This window comes from Ambystoma mexicanum, chromosome 3q (assembly GCF_040938575.1).
Source record: "Ambystoma mexicanum isolate Mex_15411 chromosome 3q, UKY_AmexF1_1, whole genome shotgun sequence".
In the NCBI taxonomy this organism is placed as follows: Eukaryota; Metazoa; Chordata; class Amphibia; order Caudata; family Ambystomatidae; genus Ambystoma; species Ambystoma mexicanum.
Genome location: NC_090926.1, coordinates 642,339,105 through 642,363,183, shown reverse-complemented (window position 1 = coordinate 642,363,183; position 24,079 = coordinate 642,339,105). Strand labels below are relative to the sequence as shown.

General features: G+C 49.1%; 1 protein-coding gene across 2 annotated transcripts in view; it reads left to right on the top strand.

The window, feature by feature from the left end:
• Window positions 1-24,079, top strand: part of WDR45B (WD repeat domain 45B) — a 1,026,954-nt gene that overhangs the window by 188,230 nt on the left and 814,645 nt on the right. For both annotated transcript variants that reach the window (XM_069654530.1, XM_069654532.1), the window contains exon 2: window positions 14,827-14,901. In XM_069654530.1, the coding sequence (XP_069510631.1) occupies window positions 14,827-14,901 (75 nt within the window). The remainder of the gene's footprint in view (window positions 1-14,826; window positions 14,902-24,079) is intronic.

Here is a 24,079-nt window from a genome sequence, read left to right as displayed (position 1 = left end):
AGGAAAGGTTGTCACCAATAGTAAGCTTCATAATGATCTGTAATTCTCTACCTATGGGGACCATTACCAATTCAGCATATACATACAATCAGAGTAACCAGCACTCAGACTGAGGAGACATCAATATACTAAGGGAATGCGACACTGCAATAGCCGTGGTTTAATATACTCTATATAGAAGTGATTTATCTATGTCGATTATGTTCCTTTTTGTTTCTTATTTTATAGTTACCTTGCACAGATTTATATACTTAGGACCTATCACCTACATGCGTTGGGGAACAGTCTAGGTTGACTAATTCATCCGACAACCTGATTAACTTCCTTAGAGACTTGTACCATTCCAACATGGCGCTCGCTCCTCATTCCCAATGATTCTCTCCATAGAGACTTCTTGACAAGTCCATCTTCTATTTTCACCACTCTGCTGCACAAACACATGGAGGTCTTTCACGAGAGACCCCATCTGAGCATTCCCAGTCACCTAGGCGACCGTCACGCTTCGCTCCACAAAGATTGCCTGACACAGAGCGCGGATAGCATCCCCGGCCATACCGCGCGATCGATGTCAGGACTTCGTGCATTTCAGCGCGTCCTGAGAGACTACCTACACACCAAGTTGGCGGTCACAGAGGTAAGAGTGCTTTTGTGTTGACAAACCCCCCACTTCCAGTATACGATAAAACACTAGTTTCCACCCGCGATCCCTATTCTAATAAGATAACATACCTTGATTTTTTCAGGGGAAGACTACTCTCTCCAGACACACTGAACCTCAGCTTTTAGGGACTCCTTGAACGCACAGACTGCATTGTGATTGACGTTTTGTTCCGAATATATTGAATAAACGGACACTGACTAGTCACAAGATCTATCCCCACAAAAGGGTGAGTTTATGAAGAGGAGATGTTTTTCATTTTTTCACACAAATAGATCGCTTATATGGGAACACTTGGATGTGATATGCACATATTTAATTCGATTCTCTGAACTTTACAGGACCCCGTAGAGTGAAAAAATGCTTTCATCTATTGCCTGAAATGTTATGGAGGGATTTACACTCCTGACTTAGAGAAGCAACAGAGATAGAGTATTAGCAAGGTACTTCACTTTATTCTCTTGCTCAAATTATGAAGCATGACCAAAAGGATAATTGTTGCATAAACGACACCCTTGTCACTCCTTTTACTCACTAGCAATCATTCTTTAACTGCTATGGAGAGAGACATCTTGGGATTATATTTATTATTACACACTTCATGTGACACAGTAGCAGCGGCTTCCTATTAGCCACTGACATACCTTAGTCTCACTTGAACACTTTCTATGTATATGCTGTTTTGATTCCCACTGGCACACAAAACACTTAACAATCTAATGTTGAAATGGATTTTGCCATCCTCTGACATCTTTTTAAGTGTGTATGGACATGGTTGATTACTATGTACTGGTAATTTCTCGGATACACTGGACAATGTTTATAACCATTCTTAGGGATGATTCTTAAACAAGATTATTTTAGCTTTTCAGTTCTAAAATTTGGCTCAGGAAGAAGAGAATGGATTCTCGAAACGCATTAGCCATTTTAACTGTTTATCTACCTACAAAATCCTTTGCTTCTTTGTGTTGATCTTCTGCATCCATGAAACTAATGTGAAAGAAATGTATTAAATAATTGTCTTTTTTTTATGAAGATAATGCTTGTAAGTCCTTGTATTCAAAATACGCTTATTGAACAACAACACTTAGTTATGAATAACTATTGAACCGGTTCACAAACGGACTAACAATAGTGGGCAGGGGACGGGAGGGCCCCAGAATTTTGGACCACCTTTTCCTCTTTACTTATGTGTAGCAGTGGACTTGTGCCAGATCCACTTTTCCTCCCCCGCACCTTAAAAAACTTTATAATTGAAAATTCAATTTATTTTTGACTTCTAACTGAACAAATTTGGAGTGCATCCACATATTCCTTTTTTTCTCACTAATCAAGATTAACAACAGTGTTTCTGAGCCCCCCCTCCACCTTAACTTCAACCACTACATCATACTTCAGTTTTGCTACCCCGCCGCCCGGGCTAGTCATTGGCTGTAATAGATGGACTTGTTCAAAGGACGCTGCCGGGACTACGAATCTAAGTCCGCCTCAGGTATTCCGAGGCAAATGTCGAGAGTGTAGACCCCAACTCGTTGATCAAAGATGAAATGGAACTGGGTTACAATTATTTGTTAGCAGGCATGGGGGAGGTCAGAGCCACATTCCTGAAAACTTTCTGTTGCCCCGGACTCGGCGCCTTTCCGAGAATCTGGTGAGCCGTCTGGGTGCTGTAGGGTCTACACCTGTACTAGGCTGGTCGCCCCCTCCCTGGGAGGACTCCCCTAGCAGTTCACGGGTCACTCTTTGGATGTCGTCTTCTGTGACCAAGGAGTATTTGTAGCCATCATACTCAAAGGAGAGAGAGAAAGCGTGGCCCCATCTGTATCTCACCCCTTTCGGTTGGAGCCATTTTGTTAGCGTGGCGCACAGTTGACAAGCCAAGGTGAGGGCCGAGAGGTCCTGGTAGATCTTGACCTTTGCTTCTTCCCAGTCGATCGGACCCTTTTTCCGTGCCAGCTCGAGGATGTTGCTCTTTTCCGAGTAATAGTGGAATCTCACGAGTATCGACCTGGGCTCCCTGGTGGAGGCCCCCACTCTGTGAGCCCTGTCAATGGTCGGCTTGCTGGTGTTGCCCTCATCAAACAGCTTACTAATCACAAGAGTTCACAATCCTGATGATGTGAACTTGGATTTCCCCATATCGTTCCGGGACCCTTAGGAATCTTAGGTTACTGCAGCGCTCCCTTTTCTCGAAGTCCTCCAGTTCAAGGGTGCATTTCTCCTCACTTCTTTCCAGTTCTTACATGCGCATATCAAATTGTGTTTCGAGGAGGTCGACTGAGGACCAGTTTTCCTCTAGGGCTTGGACTCGGTCATCTTACCGAGTCTGCCTTTTTATCCAAGGAGTCTAGTCTTCTGGTGATGTCTGCCCTGAATCCACAGATCTCCTCCAGGAGGGCCGACATTCCCCTACTCATTGAGAGGGCATCCACCGCTACTGGTCGCTCAGTAGCAGACATGGTGCATACTGCAGGTGTCGGATACGGGCAGTGGCGAAACGTTTGTAGGGATTTTGCCCAGTCCATCGGGGGGTCTTGTGAGGCCAGGTATGTTTGGATGCGTGGGGGCTCCCACTCAGGGGGGGGGGCGCAAAACGACCCTTCCAGGGGCCGGGGCGCAGAACAGTGCTTCTCCAAGGGGGGAGGATCAGCCAGGAGCTGTAGATCCTGACAAGGTCAGAGGGTGTACGCCCTGCGTGAAGGAGCCCGTGCATTCAGTCTGCTAGGTTCGAGAGCTGGGAGGAGAATTGGCTCACAGGAGCTGGTCAAAAAGCCAGACCAGGGCAGGGAGCGCGCTATCCGGCGTCGAAATGGGGTCTACAAGTTCCCAGTGGCTCTGTGTAGACCCGGATCGGGTGCCAAGCTGAATGTCGCTGCTTAGCACCCCGGGTGGGCTTGAGATCGGGACATATGCGATGATTAGGCTTCGCAGTTGATTGAGGTGAGGAGGCTCTGGCATCAGGGCAGTGGAAAAGTGTCAGTTATCCTCACTCCTCGAGACTTTGCAGGTACGCCGGTGGCAAGGGAGGAAGCTTTAAAAGGTGAGGCAATGTGAGCAGGGGGTTGGTACACTGATAGGCAACTCAGCGGTGAATCACCCTTGTTTTCCCGAGGTGAGCCAACCGGGGACAGTGCCGCCAACGTGTGGGGCTCTGCAGCACCCCCCCCCCAGAATCCGCTTCACTCAAGGGGGCAAGCAGGAGGATCTCAGTGCAGGATGCGGTCAATGTGGCACAGCCTGATGTCTCCCTCGGCAGAGGGGGCCCCGCAGTGAGGGGCCAAACTCCTGATGGGGTTGTTGTGCAGAAGAACCAGCGGGGCCTGCCCCGGGGCGAGGAAGCTCCAGCCAGCTCTCGATCACCCGCGGATCCTGATAGGGTGGGGGGAGAAGTCGTTGAGGAGCCGAGGGAGCAAATGAGCTGGTCGACATGTTGGTGGGCCGCGGGGCAGCTCTCCCGAGCCCCATGCAAGTTGTGCTGCTCTGCCTACGGCTCCCACTCAGCCCTGGGTACGGTGCAGGGACGTGTCGTTGGGCCCACCCCGGAGGCGTTGTCGTCAGCTGGAGTGAGGGGGAGGACCCCCTCCCTGGCGTGCACGCTTCCTCCCCAGGCGATGTTAGGTACTGGCTCTGGCAGGCACGACTGGGTCGGCACTGGATCCCCTGATCTGCCTCGCCGCGGGGCAGGGGGTAGGGCTCCCTGCGGCCCCCTTCACTGGCACTGCTGTCAGCGCGTGGAGAGCTGCTGAAGACCTCCTGGCCCAGAGTTGGGCGGGTGAGCGTTTACCCTGGGAGCGGACCAAAAACTTCAGCTGACATGCCTCATCCATGCCGTGGGCCAACGCACTATGACTTGGAGGGCAGGTGCGTATAACGAAAAGCAGGAGCCGCGCTCTCTCAAAGTGGGCTTGGTTCTCGGGCTGTAGAGGGCTTGGAGTCACTGGGCTTCCTCTCCTCTCCGGTGCTACGCCGTCTCGGATAGCCCACACGGTTTAATGTGGGAAGTTCGTAAAAGAGGCACATCAAAGGAGATGGGGTGATAGTGCACTCCAGCATTGCAGAGAGGAATACACACACTTCGGTCCAAAATTGGGTAAGTTGCGGACACGACCACTTGGAATGTGCTGGTTGTTTGCCAGGTCGTTGGGTGTAATCATGATTTCAGTTTTGTCCGGGTTGAGTTTAAGGCTGTTGGTGCTCATCCATTGGTTTAGTTCAATGAGGCAGTTGGCTAGTGTTGGGTTTTGCTCTTCCTTGACGTTGATATTATAGATGATTTGCGTGTCATATACATAGTTGTAGCAAGCGAGGCTGTGGTTTTGACGAGGTTCATCAATGGAGTCATCTAGATGTTAAAGAGTACCAGTGAAGGAGATGGGCCCTGTGAGACTTGTGAGAAACCTGAAGGTGTCTCACCCGCTAATCCCTGGAGATCTGTCGACCAGGTGGCAAGACACGGCCATTGTTCTTGGATCCAGTTCCTGGGGGTGGACCAATGGGGGAGGATCACCTGGGCTAGGGGTCTTCGCGGAGTGGAAGTGGGACCCCGAGGGTTGAGACGCAGTATCTCCTTCCTTGTAACACCTTTTCCCCATCCTACCCTGTAGGATATTTAGAAGCTTTAACCCCCCCCCCCTTTCCTGCACAAACACTTTCTTACATTGTGACATACAACGTTACCTGACATGTCCCAACACACGGGTCAGGCAGAGTCACGCACACCTGACTGTCCTTTACCTTCCCCACAGGGTCGAAAGGCGGAGCACGAAAGCAGACAGCTACACCAAAGCGGCAGTTCAAACGGAGGAGAAAGGCAGTGAGACCTGGAAGGACAGCGAATGGGGAATTGCCCTTTCCCTTTCCAACTCGGACTTGCAAAGCCTCCGAAAGGGAACTCATAAGACTGGGAGTTACAGCTAGCGTGCAGAGCAGCCGATGTCAATGGTACATGGGGACCTCCTGCATTGATAACGCTGGCGGAGAGGCAAGATGGCTACTGTGGTACTATCCTTGACTCCAGAGATCAAAGAAGCCCACAAGTTCAGCACAGCCGGTGAGTCGTAGGAAACAGATAGAAAACCAAACTGTGTTGAGTCCAAGGTCGCAAGTGGCAACATTTTTGAACGCAAGGAATTTACAAGAAGAGCTTGTGCGTATGTTTGAACTTTAAAGACAGCCCAGTTGAGGTCCAGGTGCAGAGGGGTCCGGCGCCACCTGGACACTCATTCGAAAGACTGACGCGGACCTGTTTTGAAACTACAAGAACCAGGAGGCTCTAGGAAAGGTTGGTGTGAGGCGTCAGAGTGTCACGTCAAATCCCTTGTACAATCGAAAGTCTCTGACCCGTTGCCAGAGGAAAGCTAGGGGAAGGGAACCCTGCTTTCCAATTGTGAAGTGTGATAATTGGCAAATGTGAACCCGACAGAGGGAATGCCGCAGGAAAGCTAGGAGAAATAAACCCTGCTTTTTGATGCACCTGAGCAATACATTGGCTGTATTAGGAATGGGGTGTGTGGCTAAGGAGCCATGGGATAGGACGTGTCTCACAGTGGCTCCTGCTGATCCTGAAACATCCTGCTGCACCCTAGCGCGGAAACTGAGGCAAATGACACACAAGCTACACTTCTGCTAGGGGAATATGTGAGGAAGAGGATGGTAACACTGTGTTGAAGATCCGAGGTGGCATACAACAGTTATGGAGAGAGGAACTGCGATAGAATCCTTGAGAAGAGTTCCCAAAATGGCGCCGGCATGGGAACAAAGGACGATGCTGTAATTTGCAAGAACAACGAAGCAGGACCGAAACGTGACCGGCGTGAAGAAGCACAACTGCAGGCCATTACTGATGCATAATTACAAGTGACGACAGCCGGGCAAACTCTGAAGGACCCGACGTCTGTTCGGGCCATAATTGGAGAAAATAAGGCGAGGAGACATGCGCCCCAACAACGAAGCATGTGCGTCATGAAAGCGGACTGCGCATCCGAGACACAGAGTGGCAGCGATCCTCCGGCCATCTGAGAAGAGCACCCGGGCAGGAGGTGGCAGCGTGACAATGAAGGCACTGGTGCGGATAATAGACCGCATCACAGCGCACCCGGGAGTGTCGGAACAAACAAAAGGGTACTGCGGGTGGTGCGGCCGAGCTGTGCGACTGGGACGAAAACCGCCACGCCGCTAAACACAGGGCTGTGAGATATAGCAAAGACAGCATAGCAACCGGGACCAGACCTGCAGCTACTGTGCTTGGAGTGGCTGTGAAATATCCTCCGTGCTAATAAGCCAATTGAAGCAGAGCTCAGCTGCTCCAGACACAGACGAAAGGATACAGTGTAATCACCCACTGTCAAATATCTGTGGCCTCAAAGTTGTTGAAGATACGTTTTTGGCGGCTAGAGAAGTTGATACAGGAAAAGCAAACGCAAAAACCAGGGATGCGCTAATGTATGAAGCAGACAAAACGGGTGCCCAGCCCACCATACAGAATACAGCTGCCGAAGGAAAGTATAACGTGAGGCGGGTGAATTAAGGTACAAGCCAGTCCGCTGTGGGGATTCTTGAGCACGATCACAGCCACAGCGCTGTGACTTTAGTAAGTGCGGCGCTGAGCACAGCAGAGGTCCGTTCTCCCCCGCCGGAGACTGACCCCGAACAACGATCGGCTGCAGAGGTAACCGCACACAAAACCGGGCATGGCATACGATAGATGGGGAAGAAGAGTCTGCAATGATTGCAGAATAGTGAAAGAAGAAGCTGACACTTGCGGAGAGGAAGTCAGCCCTAACACGAAGGGCAGACGAAAGCAAGAGTTTGCCTCGCATATTGACACAGGGCTTGGAGCGAAGCCATGTGTGCATGTACAATCACACACAACCTAGCACCATAGAGAGGTCCCCTGGACATGTAAATGACATGAGGCATAACGGCGCATGAAAATCGAATGACGAACAGGATAATACATTGAAAAGGGGAGCGGCTCCCGAAAATCAAACAGTTAGGTGGCAGCTAGATGCCTGCAAGCACCAGCCTACAACCAGACACGGTAGTGTCAATTTACACAGCAGCTGAACCCAGCGCGAGACCCTGTACCAGAGCTTCCCCTCTGCTGAGCGAAAACCGGCAGCTCTCATCTGAGGCCCTGGGAGCCCCGAAGCAAACAGAAGAGGCAAGAACCGCTCCCTCAGGTGTATTGGAAGTAAAAGAGGTGCTAGCTGAACGGATCCAGGTCTGTGAAACAAGATCTTGAAACCTGTAATGAACCTGCAGACGCAACCACCAGCTGAAGGAGTAGAAAACGCATGAGACAGTTCTGTGGCAAGATAACGCAGTGAATACAGGAACAGCAGGGGTAGACCCTTGGATGTACAAGGAGAGGCCTGGGAAGCGAAGTGTAAGGGCACCCTAGACACAAGCAGAAAGAAGCAAGTAGCCAGGCAGCTACCTAGCCAGTGATACACGTGCCAAACCGCAGCAGGGGCCACAGGGCTGCTGCCCAGATGCAGGGTGCCTAATCAGCGGCCGGGGCAATAGCAGTGGACAGGAACGTAACTGAAAAACTGCAGACCAAGGCGACGTGAATGGAGGGCAAAGGCTCTGCGGCATCTCGAAGCCAACGCAAGGTCACAGGCCATAAGACTGGTACCCGCGCTGAACTGCAGGGTGTACCAGCAAACATCGAAGGAGAGATAACCCACTGGATCAAAGAGGCGCAAGAACCGAGGCCAAGCTTGGGAGGCCTGACAAGAGACTGCTGACCTCGGGCCCACACATCTAACCAGTGCGCCTGAGGGCGCCTTAGTATCTGAAGATGCACCCCACATCCAGCGGGCGCTGCCGGCAGCACCCAAATAAACCCAAGCAATAACAGAGCCGGAGCTTGAGGAAGGGCCTAGGAGATTACGCCCAACTACTGTGACCCGATACGCCAGGTGGCACCGAGATGGCATCCAAGTTGCCCAAAACAAAAGGGAAACCATCGACAATGGAGGAATTCACAAAAACACCTCAGCCATCTGGAGCCAGAAATGGAGACAGGAACCTGCAAACAGGCACTGCACCAGCTCGAAATGACCAACAGATCCTAGATGTGATTGCAGACCTGCAAATCCCATGGGAAACCAAACTGGAGGCAGCCATGGCCGAAATCAAAACATCCCTGGACCTCAAAATTGGAGCAGTACAAGAGGAAGTGAACCTACTGGGACAAGATGTAAAGAAAGTAGCGGAACGCACAGGCGAGCTGGAGAAGGAAGCAAACTCGAACACAGCTGCCTGCACGTCATTCGCCCTGGAGATCCACATATTACGGCAACAAGTGAGCAACCTAGAAAACGGAGCAGAGGAAGCGGAAGGACGGACCCGCAGAAACAACATACGCATCGTGGGCTCCCAGAAGGAGAAGGACCAAACCCCACTGATTATATCAAGATAATGCTGCTTCAAGAAATAGAGGGGGAGGGGCACTTACCCAGGGTTTTGCGGTTGAGAGAGCACACGGGGCCCTTACAAGGAAACCACCGCCAGGAGAGCCAGCCCCCCCACCTCCACTCCCCCCTCCACCCCCCCCCGAGACAGATAATCGCCAAAATCTTGAACTACCGAGACAGGGAGAAAATCCTGGAATTTTTCCAAAAAGGGGGTACAATACAAAGGGTATCCGTCATACCCAGACTATACTCTCCTAGTGCAGAGAAGGCGACTGAATTATGGAACAGTGAAGAAGAGGCTGCGAGAGGCGGGCTTTAGGTACATGTTGATGTACCCGGCGAAACTGAAAGTGCTTCACAAGAACAGGGCCCTTTTTTTTTTTAAACCCCAGAGGATGCGACGGAGTGGCTGGATGAACAGAACTGCCCATCGAGGAAAGACACACAGAAGGAGGATGGAACAGAGAAGTGAAGCAGCAGCTTCAGAAGCTGAGGTGCTGTATAAATTATGACATTGGGACTTGAATAAGACAGGGCAAATGTAAGAGAAGGCTATGGGCGCACACAACATAATGCAGGATTGCAGGAGATACAATGGACCCACTCCTACACCCCAGTAGTTAGGCTAGATAGGTTACTGGCAGAGCGGTAACCGCCTGCTGAGTTCCTAGTACCGGTAGTCCGAGACAGAACTAAATGCGGGATCGGCTAAGATCTAAAGATGGAGCAGGGCAACAGTTGGGGGGGACAGGAAGGGCGGGGGGTGGTTCAGGGAGGTGGGGGATTTGCGGTGTTATTTGTACACACGTCCACACCACACACACACGGAGGTGGAGACTGGGAACGGCTGAAATATGGGGGACCTTAAGATATTAACCTGGAATGTCAGGGGGCTCAACAGTTAACTGAAAAATAACAAGATTATGATGTATTTAAGAAGGCAGAAAATAGATATCGCCCTAACGCAGATAACAGATCTCACGAAGGAAAAACAAGAGGTGATACAGAGGAAATGGAAGGGGACCATCATAGGTGCTACGTATTCGGCTCATGCCAGAGGGGTGATCACCTGGGTGGCGCCACATGTCTCTTTCCAGTTGCTACAGACCACAGTGGAGGCAGATGGGAGGATAGTGGCAGTACGGGGATTGATAGAAAACAGAATTATGCATCATAAATACATATGCCCCGAACCAAGACACAGTGGCTTATTTCAAGACCCTATACAATAAAATGAGTCCGTATCTGTGGGGGGGGGCGGTTTATATGGGGAGGAGACTTTAATTGTACATTGGACCCAAGGGTAGACAGATCAGACAGGAAATTAGACAAACCGACCCCCGCTGCTAAAACACTAAGGACCCTGCTGGGAGACTTGCGGCTGGAAGATGTATGGCGACTACACCACTCACACGATAGACAATACTCGCATTACTGGGCCCCACAAAATTTGTACATAAGGTTAGACTATATGTTTGCCTCACAGGAGATGACGGGAGAAATAGTACGATCAGAATACAAGGCGAGGGTCCTCTCGGATCACTCGCCATTGGTCTTAACATGGCAATATGTGCCTCCTAGAGCTAAGATCCCAGCGTGGCGACTCAGAGCCGAAGCATTAAAAGACACAATGTTCAGGGAGGACCTAAGAGAAGAAATAGTCGAATATTTCGAAAATAACACTGGGAGTGTTGAATCAACCGGAACTCTATGGGAAGCATTTAAGGTGGTGACGAGAGGATCAGCCATAGCTAGATCTAAAGGGTTGCAGGGTGGCATATTGCGGGAGCTACAGAAGCCAGAGGCGAAACTAGAGACAGTCTTGGGTAGAGGGGGTAACTCCCGGGAGGATGCTGAAGCCATAAACCAATTGCAACAGGAATGCGCAGGACACTGGGAGAGATTTATGCAATTTATACTATAAGAAATACACTGAGAGACCGCACGCTTGAGGAGACAAGCCGGGGAGACTGCTAGCATGGTTGTATAAAAGGGAGACCCCCAGACCTGCGATTAGAGCAATAACGGGAGAGAGTGGACAAATACTGTATACCCAGAGGGTGTAAAGAGAGGTTTCCTTGAATTCTACAAACGATTGTATGGAGACGCAGGAGGGGGTGAAGGGAGCGAGATAGTGGAAACACTAGAGGATATTGGTTTGCCAAAGTGCAGAAGAGCGAGAGGACCTAGATGCCCCAATTGCATTGGAAGAACTAGAAGCAGTGGTTGAGCATCTACCCACCAGTAAGACCCCGGGTGCAGATGGCCTCCCCAGCGAGTTCTACAAAATGTACAAGAAAAGTGCTCCCCCCCCGAAGCTGGCAATGTTAAACGAAGCATTTGAAACAGGAATATTGCCAGAATCCCTGAGAAAGGCAATCATTATCCCACTCCCCAAACCCAATAAGCCAAGCACGGACTGTGGGTCGTATAGACCACTGTCGATGCTGAACCAAGACAGCAAGATTCTCACAGCGGTGTTGGCAAATAGAATGAGACGGGTCATAAGCAAATTGATACATCCTGATCAGACCGGATATGTCCCACACAGGAGCATATCTGACAACCTAAGACAGCTCCACCAGGTTATAGAGCACACCGAAGGAGACTCGAGCGAGATTGCAGTTGTATCACTAGATGCAGTGAAGGCCTTTGACTCTGTCAAATGGCCTTGGCTGATGGCAGCCCTAAAAGGATATGGGATGGGACCCGGGTATTTGAAGTGGGTGAAATTATTATACAGCACACCATTAGCCAGAGTCGAGACCGGAGCGATTATCTCAGAGAGACGGCAACTCAGCACGGGCACCAGACAGGGATGCCCTTGGTCCCCGATGTTGTATATTCTAGCACTAGAACCCCTGGCAATATACCCGAGAACAATACGAGGAAGTGGGGATCTATACAAAAGGAGGACCACACTTGATTTAGTTATACGCAGATGATATGTTATTATTCTTGAGGTTCCCTGAGGAAAATCTGCAATACAGCCTAGAGGTAATGGAGCAATTTGCGTTGCTCTCTGGTATTGCAGTTAATCCTAAGAAATCGTGTATATTCCCCTAGGGAAGGTATATAGGAGTCCCGAGGGAACAACTGTCAATCTTGCAAATACCCTGGGAAACCAGTACTTTTAGATATCTGGGGATTGACATCTATCACAGGGTGGAAACAGAATATAAATACAACACAGAGAAAGCGGTAGCGAACATCGAGAATAGCATGAGGTTCTGGACTAAGATCCCCTTGGCCATAATGGGGCGGGGGTCGCTGTTGAAGATTGTCGTATTGCCTAGGCTATTACATTTTTTTGGAAACCTAGCATACATGATACCTAAGCGGTTCTTCGCCAAACTCTCGAGCATATGCAGGGGCTTCATCTGGCATGGAACTAGGAACAGAATAGCCCTGTGGAAATTACAAAACACGTACGAAAAAGGGGGTATAAAACTGCCTAACTTTGAGATCTATTATCTGGCCAGTCAACTGCAATATGTGGCTAAATGGCTAACTGAAGACTCGACTGTGCCCCGTTTTTTCTGAAAGAACTGATATGGCTGTCCAAACCTGAGCTAAAAGGGCGTCCGGAGATGTTGAAACTGGGATGGAAAATGTGGTGCAAGGCTTCTCAGGCCATGGAGAACCCGACCCGGTGTTCTCCGCAAATACCGTTGGTGGCATTGACTGGAGGAAACGTGCAACTGAGGAGGATGATTTGTAGGCATTGGGAACCTGTGGAAATAGCAACAATGGGAGACCTATGGCAAGCTGGAGAAATAAAGGATTTTGAAGTACTGGTAGATGAAACGGGTTTACACTTACGACAGTACATTACCTACACCAGATTGGTACGGCGGGTGAGAGACATTGTCTGAAATTATGTTGGAAGACCAACCTGACACAGCCATTGAAACGCTCTATGAAGTCGCAGAGGGAGGGCATGAGGTTTCCCGAATCTATGAGCTGCTGATGACCAGGGTGGGAAAGGAAGTAGCCCAGTTAAGATGGGATTGGGAAGAGGAGGCGGGGGAACTCAGGAACGATAGGTTATGGGAGCAGGATCAAGGGTACCACAAAAAAGTGTCTAGGAATGCGAGACTACAACAAATACAGCTATATCTAACCCGCAGGGCATACATGACCCCCAGAGGATAGCTCGGTTCAAGAGCGCAGAACGGCAAACATGCCCCAAATGCGGGGAGGAAAACGCTGGGATGATACACATGTTCTGGGAATGTCAAGAAATTAGAAAGTTCTGGGAAGGGGTAGCCTACCGATTAAACGAGAAAGGGATCAAGCTAAACGTTGAATCAGTGTGGGCATGCATGCTAGGGGGGGTTCCCTAGGCCGCGTACATTGAAACATGTGAGCAAACAAAGACCTGGATTATATACTTGCCTAGCGCAGAATTGCTATCGGGTGGAAAGCATGCAACAGACCAAAGATAGAGGTCTGGTGGAATGATCTCCAGAAATGGACCAAAGCCGAAACGGCAGTGTGGAGTGAAGCGGGCAGTAGGGGAGGGGAAGAAGAAGCAGAAACCCCGACGGCATGGAAACACCTAGTGGCCACACTGTCTGGGTCCGTTCAGGACTACCCAAGCGATTTATGAAACTTCTGAGAATACTGATGGGGAAGTATCCCAGGAAAATGGGAAAGCGGAGCACGAAGTGGAGCAGGCTCGAGTTGGGGTGAGGGTAAGGAGATAGCAGTAGATACTCAACGATATATACATGATGCTGAAATATTATGACAAGTACTGCTGGATTTGGTAAATGTTGATTGTTGTTTGTTGTAAACCTAATAAAAATCATTTTAAAAAAAAAAAACTGTATTAGGAATACATGAACTGTGTTAAAGAGAGGCCGTAGTGAACCTGACGGAGTGAGGCACAAATTGTGAGGATGATTCGAGCCCTGCGGAGGGAGATCCTGAGGCGAAGAACAATCGCCGGAGGTGCAAGATCACAGAGAGAACTTGGGTTTGTTTGTCTTTTGTGAAACACCACAGGCCTTCTAAGGCAAGAGACCTTTGATAGAAGGAGACTTAGCCTCTGAAGGTGTTTGATATAATTGAATTGAATTGAACTGTGAACCCTGTGCGGATGAGGCCAAGGAGTGTGCTGTGCTTGAGAGTCCCGCTTTGTCCGGTGCTTCAAAAGTGGGGAAGGGAGACACCGCATCACCATCCTGACTTATCATTTTGAGAACGCTGCTTTCTTTTCTGGTGAACATTATCCCACATTCTTTTTGTTGTTGTTGTAATTTAGTAGTAAGGATTGGCAATAATTTTCTTTAGTATAGGCCCTTTTTATTTGACAAGGCGCCACTAGGACTGGCCTATTATTATTTGATGGTCATAGCTTGCTCCCTTCTTAGATTTAGGTTTAGATTAGGCGTTTACCCCACCCATTATAAAGTTCAATAAAAATCCTTGAGCTGTGATAACTTGTGTCTGCCTTTACTGTTGCCACCAGGAGTTCCTTACAGACTCCACATGTTGTTTTCCGTGGTCTTGATTTGAATGGCTCTAGCCAGATTGTTTGTTCTTTCTGTCAGGAAGCATTTAATCACACTTTACCTACTTTTTTATTTATTTATTTCTTTACAGTGATAAATATGTATTATGGCAGATTGTTTCAGATGTCATTCTTTCATAGTAAAAATACAATTACTATCCTTTCAGTTTAATATTATAAGAGTTTGGAATCTAAAGAGCCCATTTTCTCTTCTTTCTCCTATTTAGGTTGCTTCGCTTGTGGAATGGAGAATGGATTTCGCGTTTATAACACTGATCCCCTGAAAGAAAAAGAAAAACAAGGTAGTATGTTTTTTACCATTTCAATTTTGAAATATGACTTGCACATTGTCTGCATGTTGACTAACATTGATAGTAAACACTTTTATCCTGCTTTCACATGGGTGTAGCATTTTAACTTCTCGGGAGTTTCAGCTATTTTTATTTTGAATAGCTGCATTGCATCTTGCTTCCGTCACATGGCACTGCTGAGTTACATGAATGTTGTTTGTTCAGTGCTGTGTCATTGTCTGCTTGCTTAAGACCTGAGGTCTTAGTATGCATCACTTTGTTCTTAATATAGAGCAACAGAGGCTAAAAAGGTATCCTGCAATGAACGACAAAAGATTACCAGCTCAAACTTGAGGCAGTTGCCCTTCTGCCCGAACTGCTTATTCTGCAAGGGCAGGAGGGGAGTAGACTGCAGTCAAAGAAGTGAACTATCTCATTGCTCCTTCTTTACCTTCTATTGCACGTAACCTGGATGGACATCTTAGACACGGTAACTGGAGAGCTTGGGGCCCTGGTGAGGCTAACTTGAAGGCCCCCTCCTCCCCTTCATAGGCCCGACACATGCTCCCTTATTGGAAGGAACTGTTTTTCACCAGCTGTAGTGGAACGACGAGCGCACTGCAGACAAAGCATAATTTGTCAGGCTGAAAGGACTGGACTGAAGCCTTTTCCCTCACAGTAGTTGCGTGTGAACATTTGGGCCAAAATAATGTCTGGACGTAATTTGTAAATACATCTGCTTATGAAAACATTATGAAAACATTATTTATTTGCAGTAATGATTTGTAGAAGAAGGCCTGCAGTGTAACTTGCAATGGTCCTAGGTCTATAAAAAGAAATGTGGCATCTTGGTCTCATGGACCTACCTGTTCTTGGTTCTCGAGAGATTTGGATTTGGCCGGTACTTCGTAGGATGCGTCCAGTTACTTTACACAAATCCAGGTGTGAAAGTACTAACTAATTATAGCGTGTCTTCCTCCTTTTCATTAAACAGAGGCACCAGGCAGGGCTGCCCCTTTTCCCCTATCCTATTTGCACTCACAATTGAACCTATGGCTGAATACGTCCGACAGAATCACGCACACAGAGGTCCCAGAATGACCGGAACCCCAAAGATAATTTCCCTTTATGCAGACGATACTATATTATACATCCGAAACCCGGAAGAAAATCTGGGCCCCATTATGGCAAATATCGAAAGGTTCTCAGAGTACTCAGGATACAAAATAAACGCTGCCAAATCTGAACTGTTCCCACTAAACTCTAATATAGGCGACATCTCTAACATACAAGGATTAAGTGGTCCACCGACCACGTCTGATATTTGGGAATCATGGTTTCCAGAGCCAAAAACACACTATACGCTAACTACAGGGAACTTCTACAGACTCTTTCCATTAAACTACAATTGTGGACCAAACTCCCTGTCTCACTGTATGGACGGGTAGCAATCCTTAAGATGGTGGCACTCCCTAAGCTGCTATATCATTTTTGTAATGTCCCGAACTGGCCAGGTAGAGGATTGTTTACAAAACTTGACATTGAAGTCCTCATTTGTGTGGGGGGGGGGGGGCTGAAAGGCTAAAATGGTCCAGAATGGTGGAACCGTTCTCAAAGGGCGGGATCTCAGCCTCAGATTTTGAACTATACTATTTGGTGGCACAGGCACACTTTGCGAAGTATTGGTTTGACTCAAACGACATAGCCACACATATCCCCCTGGAGAAATACGCAGCGTCCCCGACAGATCTGTGATCTGTAATGTTTGACCCCAAACGTAAAGATGCCTGTGAATTTACCCCGTTAGTACTACCACGCGAGCATGGTTCAAGATATATAAAAGAATCGATCTAACGACCCTGTATGACCCAGAGGTCCCACTGTGGAACTTCCCTGGCATAACACCCACATTCGACAAAGCTATTCAGAGAACATGGGACCCAAATAACCTATTTAAGATGCTGGATAGGTTTCCGGGTGGCAAGTACTGTGAACTGAGTGATTTCACCGAAACAGTGGGTGGGGGACACCTAAAACAATTCCAATTCTACAGGATGAAAACTGCTTTCATTGCCAAATGGCCCACATTCCCGATGGAACCGCCTGTACACTAATGTATTAGTGCAATGACAGAAGTGGGAGGGCACAGGAAGGGAGTTTCTGCACTGTATAACCTTGTCCAGACACACTCCAAATCATGTAACAATATCAAAGAGGCCTGGGAGCGAGATTTAGGGGTAGAGTTGGGTGAAACTAGTTGGACCAGATACTGTCAACTCACCAATGAACAGGTCTGCGATTGATCCAATTCAAGGTACTCAACCAGCTGCACTGCACCCCCGCCAGATTGGCAAGGTTTGTCAATGGCCACACAGGCAAATGCCCCAAATGCGACACCCCCAAGGCAGACTCATACCATATGTACTTGGCCTGCCCAGAGGTGGCGAAATTTTGGGGGGAGGTGGCAGAAATCCTTGAAGATATTATCATGATCCCGGCCACTCCCTCCCCATTGAAATACCTGTTCGGGGACATTGGCAAGGTGGCTGAGACCACCAGACGTCTGTTTAACATTGCCTGTGTTGTTGCAAAAAGAAACATCTTGAAATGCTGGAAATCTGCAGGGGCCCCCAAAGGGAACAGTTCTTGAAAAACCTATCCATGATAAATGAAAGCAAGGAGCAATTTATTATAACTGTTCCGCCAGCGTGCTGGCCTAAGGACATATGGTCACTGTTCCGAAGTTACCTGTTCAATTTATTTCCTGAAGAAGAAGATGATAATACCCTGTCATCATCCTGATTGCTTGTAAATATAACGAACTGTATTGGTATACTTATGTTTACTGTCCAACACTGTGAATTGTTAACCGCTTCTACCACTGTCCCGATGTAACTCTCTCTGAAAAAATAAAAGAAAAAAAAATAAATGTGACGTCTACCTTTTGACTGTTTCTTACACTGAGCTGTTTACAGACAAACAATAGAGCAGGACTAGTTCAGATTCCACCAATGCGGTAAACAAAGACATATCTAAATGGCCCAATTTGTCAACCTGTCCTGCATTACATAAGCATGCACAAATGTAGTTTCCAGTAAGGCTAGAGAGCCTACGGCAAGTACGTCCTTAGTATAGCCTGTACTTCTACAACTTGGATCAGAAAGATTAAAGCGCTCCCTGAAAGAAAATATTACAGTTTGTTTTTCGAAAGTCGAAAATGGGCGTCGACACAGGCGTGCCAGTAATACTATCCCTAGTGTGACGTCCACTGTACCCAAGATCCCTCACGCGTGTAGGATCCTCAGATTGTTTTTTTCCGCCATACTGGTCGGAAGCATCTTGCGGAGTTCCCTGGCCTTAGCCATACTTTTGCTGTTATTATAATTATAATTCTTATTCATTCCCTTCCCCACCCCAACGTCGACCCTCAACCTCGACGACGGCTGGAGAAGTCATCGACCGTCGACTGCTGCACGACGGATCTGGGCCTCGGAAGGCCGCTGGCCTCGGCCCGGGCCTAGTAGGCCGCTGGCCTCGGCCCTTACAAGTAGGGAGAGTGGGGGGTGGTACATACTCTTCACTCTTGATATATAGTTACATTTTATATATTCCTACACTTAGCAGCCCGCTGCCTTAAGGTGCGTATGGAGGGTACCCCTTTTCAATTCTGCCCCAAGTGCAATCGCAAATACCCTTGGGTCGACAGGCACGCCCTGTGCAATCTCTGCTTGCCGAGGGATCACCCCGAAGCGAACTGCAGAGCGTGTAGTAGGCTTAAACCTAAGACACTTAAGGACCGTTCGACAAAGCGTTGGGCCCACCACGCCAGGCAGGAGGCCATGGCAGCGGAGGGCGCCTTCAGCGATGGCAGCGACGCCGTACTTTCGGACGGCGAGGGCATTATGGCGTCGAAAGACAGCCGGCGAGCGCAGGTCCCCGACCTCGGAAGGTCGTCCGGCAGGGCGGCTATGGGGAAGACCCCCGGCGACGCAAGCGCTACACACCTAACACACACTAAACACACTAAGACCAACCGGACCTCGACGACGTCGACTTCCCGGAAAGAGGCACAAAAAGAACGGTCCGACTCGGTGTCCTCTGGGCGCTCTCGATCGAGATCACCTCACGACGCAAGGCAATCATCCACTCTTGCCAAGAGTGCCTCGCTACACACATTAACGGAAGTTCGATCGTCGGGAGACGAAGACGACTTCCACCCCCAGGCCGCGCTCCAAGATACCGAGACCGCGGTTAACACCAGTGAGGCCCCACGTACCTCTCCAGACCCTCGGCGCCAGGCGTCGAAAGTCTCTGGGGCCTCCAAGGGACAGGGAAAACATTTTTCCACGCACGGGGAGGGGGGGAAACAGCGGAAAGCACAGCCTTCCACCCCTGTAAAGCCATCCTCTCACCCTAGGCAGACAAGCAAACACAAGTCTACCCTTGAAAAGTCCCATAAATCATCTCCTGCTAAAGTAATACCCTGTTCCAGGGAATGGTCCAGTGAAGACATAGACAGGGTTATGTCTAGGATGTCTTCCTTGGCTGATTTTTATGATAAGAACCCAGAACACTTTCTTTCATATAACCCTCAAGGGGCCACACCCTCAGGCTCCTCCGATCCTATCCCGCTAAGTAAAAAGCCCCGGTTCGAAAGACCTGAACCCTTCGAGGTTCAGCCTTACTCCACTCCATATTCTACTCCACTCCCCAGTTACCAGGGACAAGTTTTCCCTGAAGAGGACCAGGAGTTTGAAATTATGGAAGAACAAACCGGGACAGATTACTATGCAGAGGATGAGGACCTGGAGGAGGGAGAAGATGAGCAGGAAATTTACAGAGTAGATTCCCCAGTACAAAGCGAAGCCCCAGTTACTGACTCTCCAGTTGATAACCAGCCCCTCCTTAACGAGGTTCTCGCTCGAGCAGCGGAACACTTCCACATCGACACCCACGGTGTACAGGAGGAAAGGGACTTCGCGGAGGAGTTTGTAGGAGAGAGAAGACCGGTCGCTCAGACCATCCCTATCCTCAAATCCATCCAACGAAGAATAGATCCTTCCCTGGTGAATCCGAACCTCACCAGAGCTGTCAACCCCAGAATTGAAAAGATTTTCCGGGCAGCCCAGTCTGACCCTCTGTATATAAGGGGACATCTTAAACCAGATTCCCTAGTGGTTACCAACACTAGAAAAAGGGCTGGCACGCCCTTATCTTCATCAGAAGCTCCTCCCGACAAGGAGAGCAAAAAACTTTACGGGTTTGGCAGGAAGGTAGCCTCAACGTCCGCCTACCAAGCAAGGATTGCGAATTCCACCACCCTGTTGGCTAGTTACAATTGCCATCAATGGGAAGAAGTCGCGGCGCTCATTGCCTCTGCTCCAGAACCGTTAAAGGGCCAGCTGGCTCGGATCTCGGCAGAGGGGAGAGCCGTGTCTGGTTGCATTTTAAAAGCAACTTTCGACGCCGCTGACAACGCAGGGAGATTGATAGCAGAAGGTACTGTTATCAAGAGACATGCGTGGTTACGGCAGTCGGGATTCAAGACAGAAACCCAGGCTTCTTTAATAGACAAGCCAGTGGAACCCGACCTATTGTTTGGGAAAGCGGTCGAAGACGCACTTAAAAATGCCAAAGATGAATATGAGACTCTCAAATCCCTTGGCCAGCTTACCAACAAACCCCCTAACCAGAGGGGGAACAGTAATTTTCGTCGCCCACGCGGCCAAAATTCACAAAGGGGCAACTATGCCCAGGGACAGGGTACACAATGGAATAACAACCAGCAGTCTACCCAGAGTTACGGCAGGGGTAACAAGAGAGGTCGTGGAAGAGGCAGAGGCAGCCCCAACAAAGGAGGTGGCACGCCTCCACCAAAACAGTGACGCTCAGTTCAGGGTCCCTTGTCACGCAACCCCAGTAGGGGGACGCATTTCCACCTTCACCCAGGCTTGGGAAGGGATCACCTCAGACAGATGGGTGCTGTCAACAGTATCCGCAGGATATTGTATAGAACTACTGCAGCGTCCCCGGAACCATCCTCCACGACAAAGAGTGCACTCCCTAGAGCATCAAAGGATCCTTCTCGAGGAGATCGCCATTCTGCTAGAAAAGGACGCGATAGAACTCGTCCCAGGACACCAGGTAAACAAGGGTATCTATTCAACTTACTTCCTTGTGCCAAAGAAAGATTTGACAATGCACCCAGTATTGGACCTAAGCCTGCCAACAAGTATGTCAAGCCCCAAAAATTCCGTATGACCACGCTACAAGAGGTAATCCCCCTCCTAAAAAAGGGGGATTACATGGCAACCTTGGATATGAAAGATGCTTATTTCCATATTTCCATGCTCCCGGCGCACAGAAAGTACCTGCGCTTCAAGGTGGACAGTCGCCACTACCAATTCAAGGTACTGCCCTTCGGGATAGCTTCAGCACCAAGGGTATTTACCAAGGTACTGGCGGTTGCAGCGGCACACCTATGCAGGGAGGCAATCCCAGTGTACCCTTATCTGGACGACTGGCTCATAACGGGGGAAACCCCAGGAATTTGCAGGACAAACATTCAAAGGACTATCGACCTCCTCCACGAATTAGGCTTCTCAATCAACGAGAAGAAGTCAAGCCCGGTGCCAAGCACCTCAAAACAGTTCCTAGGAGCAATCCTAGATACTCAGGAAGGGTTGACCTTCCCTTCGGAAGAGAGAATTCGGAATATACTACTGCAAATTCCACATTATCAGTCCGGTCAACAAATAACGGTACGCAAAGCAATGCGGTTACTGGGCATGATAGCGTCATGCATTTACCTGGTCCCCCACGCGCGACTGCACATGCGTCCCATGCAGGAATGGTTGGCGAAACAGTGGTCTCAGGCAAGTGGTCAGTGGGACGATCTAGTGGTCGTTTCGCCAACACTTGTACAGAGCCTACACTGGTGGACAAGAGAGAATCTCGCAAGGGGAAAACCCTTTTACGATCCCGAAATACAGGCAGTGGTGACTACAGATGCATGCCTGACTGGGTGGGGAGCTCACCATCTCCACCACACAGCTCAGGGTCTCTGGTCTCACTCAGTCGCCAAGAACCACATCAACCTCCTAGAGCTTCTGGCAGTATTCCGAGCGCTTCGGGCGTTCGAGCCCCATCTACTAAACCTGTCGGTGCAGATCCGGACGGACAGCACGACAGCCATGTTCTATCTGAACAAGCAAGGAGGGACTCGTTCGCCAAATCTGTCCAAGCTTGCCCAGAAAATCTGGATATGGGCACTCAGACGGAACATCTTCCTGTCATCGCAACATGTTCCAGGGGAGCTCAATTCCCTAGCGGATGCTCTAAGCAGAGACTCCCTCCCAGAAGAACACGAATGGGTACTTCACAGAGAGATCGTAGAAGATCTCTTCTCTCGGTGGGGTTTCCCCACTATAGACTTATTCGCCACAAGCGAAAACAAACAATGCCCAGGATTTGCATCCAGGTTCCCCCAGCCAGACTCCCAAGGGAACGCCCTGTGGATGAACTGGTCAGGGATGTTTGCGTATGCTTTTCCACCGACTCCTCTCATCAGGAAGGTGGTGTACAAGATGAACAAGGAATCGATGACGCTCATCCTAGTTGCTCCCATGTGGGCGAGACAACCATGGTTTCCACACCTACGCAGGATGGCGGTGTGCGAGCCCATCAAACTTCCAGCCTGGTACAACCTACTGTCCCAGCAACAAGGTCAAACAGTGCACCAGCAACCCAACTCAATGAACCTGGCAGCATGGCTCCTGTGGTCATAGAGTTTGGACATCTCAATTTACCACAGAGGTGTATGGACATCCTAAAAGAATCCAGGAAACCAAACACAAGGCACTGTTACTTTGACAAGTGGAAGAGATTCGTTATTTGGTGCCAGAATAAACAAATCAACCCTGTTGATTGCACTCCTTCCAACGTCGTGACATACATGCTCCACCTGCTCGATGCAGGATTGGTTTTTAACTCTCTGAAAGTACACCTGGCGGCCCTCTCGGCTTACACCACATCCCATAACAAGGTGTTGTGGTGGAAAGTACCAGTAGTTAAAGCCTTCATGGAAGGAGTAAAGAGACTTCACCCTCCTATTTCAAACCCACCGCCAGGATGGGACCTTAATGTGGTGCTAGCTAAGCTCATGGGGCCCCCCTTTCGAACCCATGCATAAAAGTAGTCTCAAACACCTGACCTATAAAACGGCCTTCTTCGTAGCCATTACCTCTATAAGAAGGGTCAGTGAAATTCAGGCTCTGTCAGTGCAGGATCCGTTCTTTACTATCCACAAGGACAAACTGGTTTTACGCACACACCCTAGGTTCTCACCTAAATTTATATCAAAGTTCCATGTAAACCAGTCCATCGAGCTTCCGGCTTTCTTCCAAAACCCGCAAAGCTCGGCTGAGGTGAAACTACACACCCTAGATGTGCGTAGGGCGGTCCTCTACTATATAAATAAAACCAGACCGCTAAGGAAAACAGATCAACTGTTTGTCTCCGTAGCTACAGGCAGAGCGGGAGATCGCGTCTCTAAAGGCGCTATCTCGAAGTGGATTATCAACTGTATACAGCTGTGTTACTCTCTTTCTGAAAGAACTCTGCCTTTTACGCCAAGGGCCCACTCTACTAGAGGCATTGGGGCCACTCTGGCTTTCATTACAAATGTTCCCCTCGACACCATTTGCAAAGCAGCTACTTGGAGCTCTATTCACACGTTTACTCAGCATTACTGCATTGACACTCATTCCAAGACAGATACACAAGTGGGACAAGCGGTTCTAAGACACCTGTTTGCTCATGACCCTTCTCACATCCCACCTCCTTCTTCTGGTACTGCTCGCTAATCTATGCACAGCATGTGATCTAAGCAGATTCCACAAGCCTCAGAAGGGATACATTACTCACCGTAATCGTATTTCTGATGCTTGTATCTGCTTAGATTCACATGCGACCCACCCTTCCTCCCCTCCGAGAGAAGGCGCATGATTGCTTGTAGTCTTACCTTTCTGTCTATCTGCTTGGATTATCTGTACTCACGCTACTCCTCATGCTTCCTCATGTCAGAAAAAATACAATCTGAGGATCCTAGATGCGTGAGGGATCTTGGGTACAGTGGACGTCACACTAGGGATAGTATTTCTGGCACGCCTGTGTCGACGCCCATTTTCGA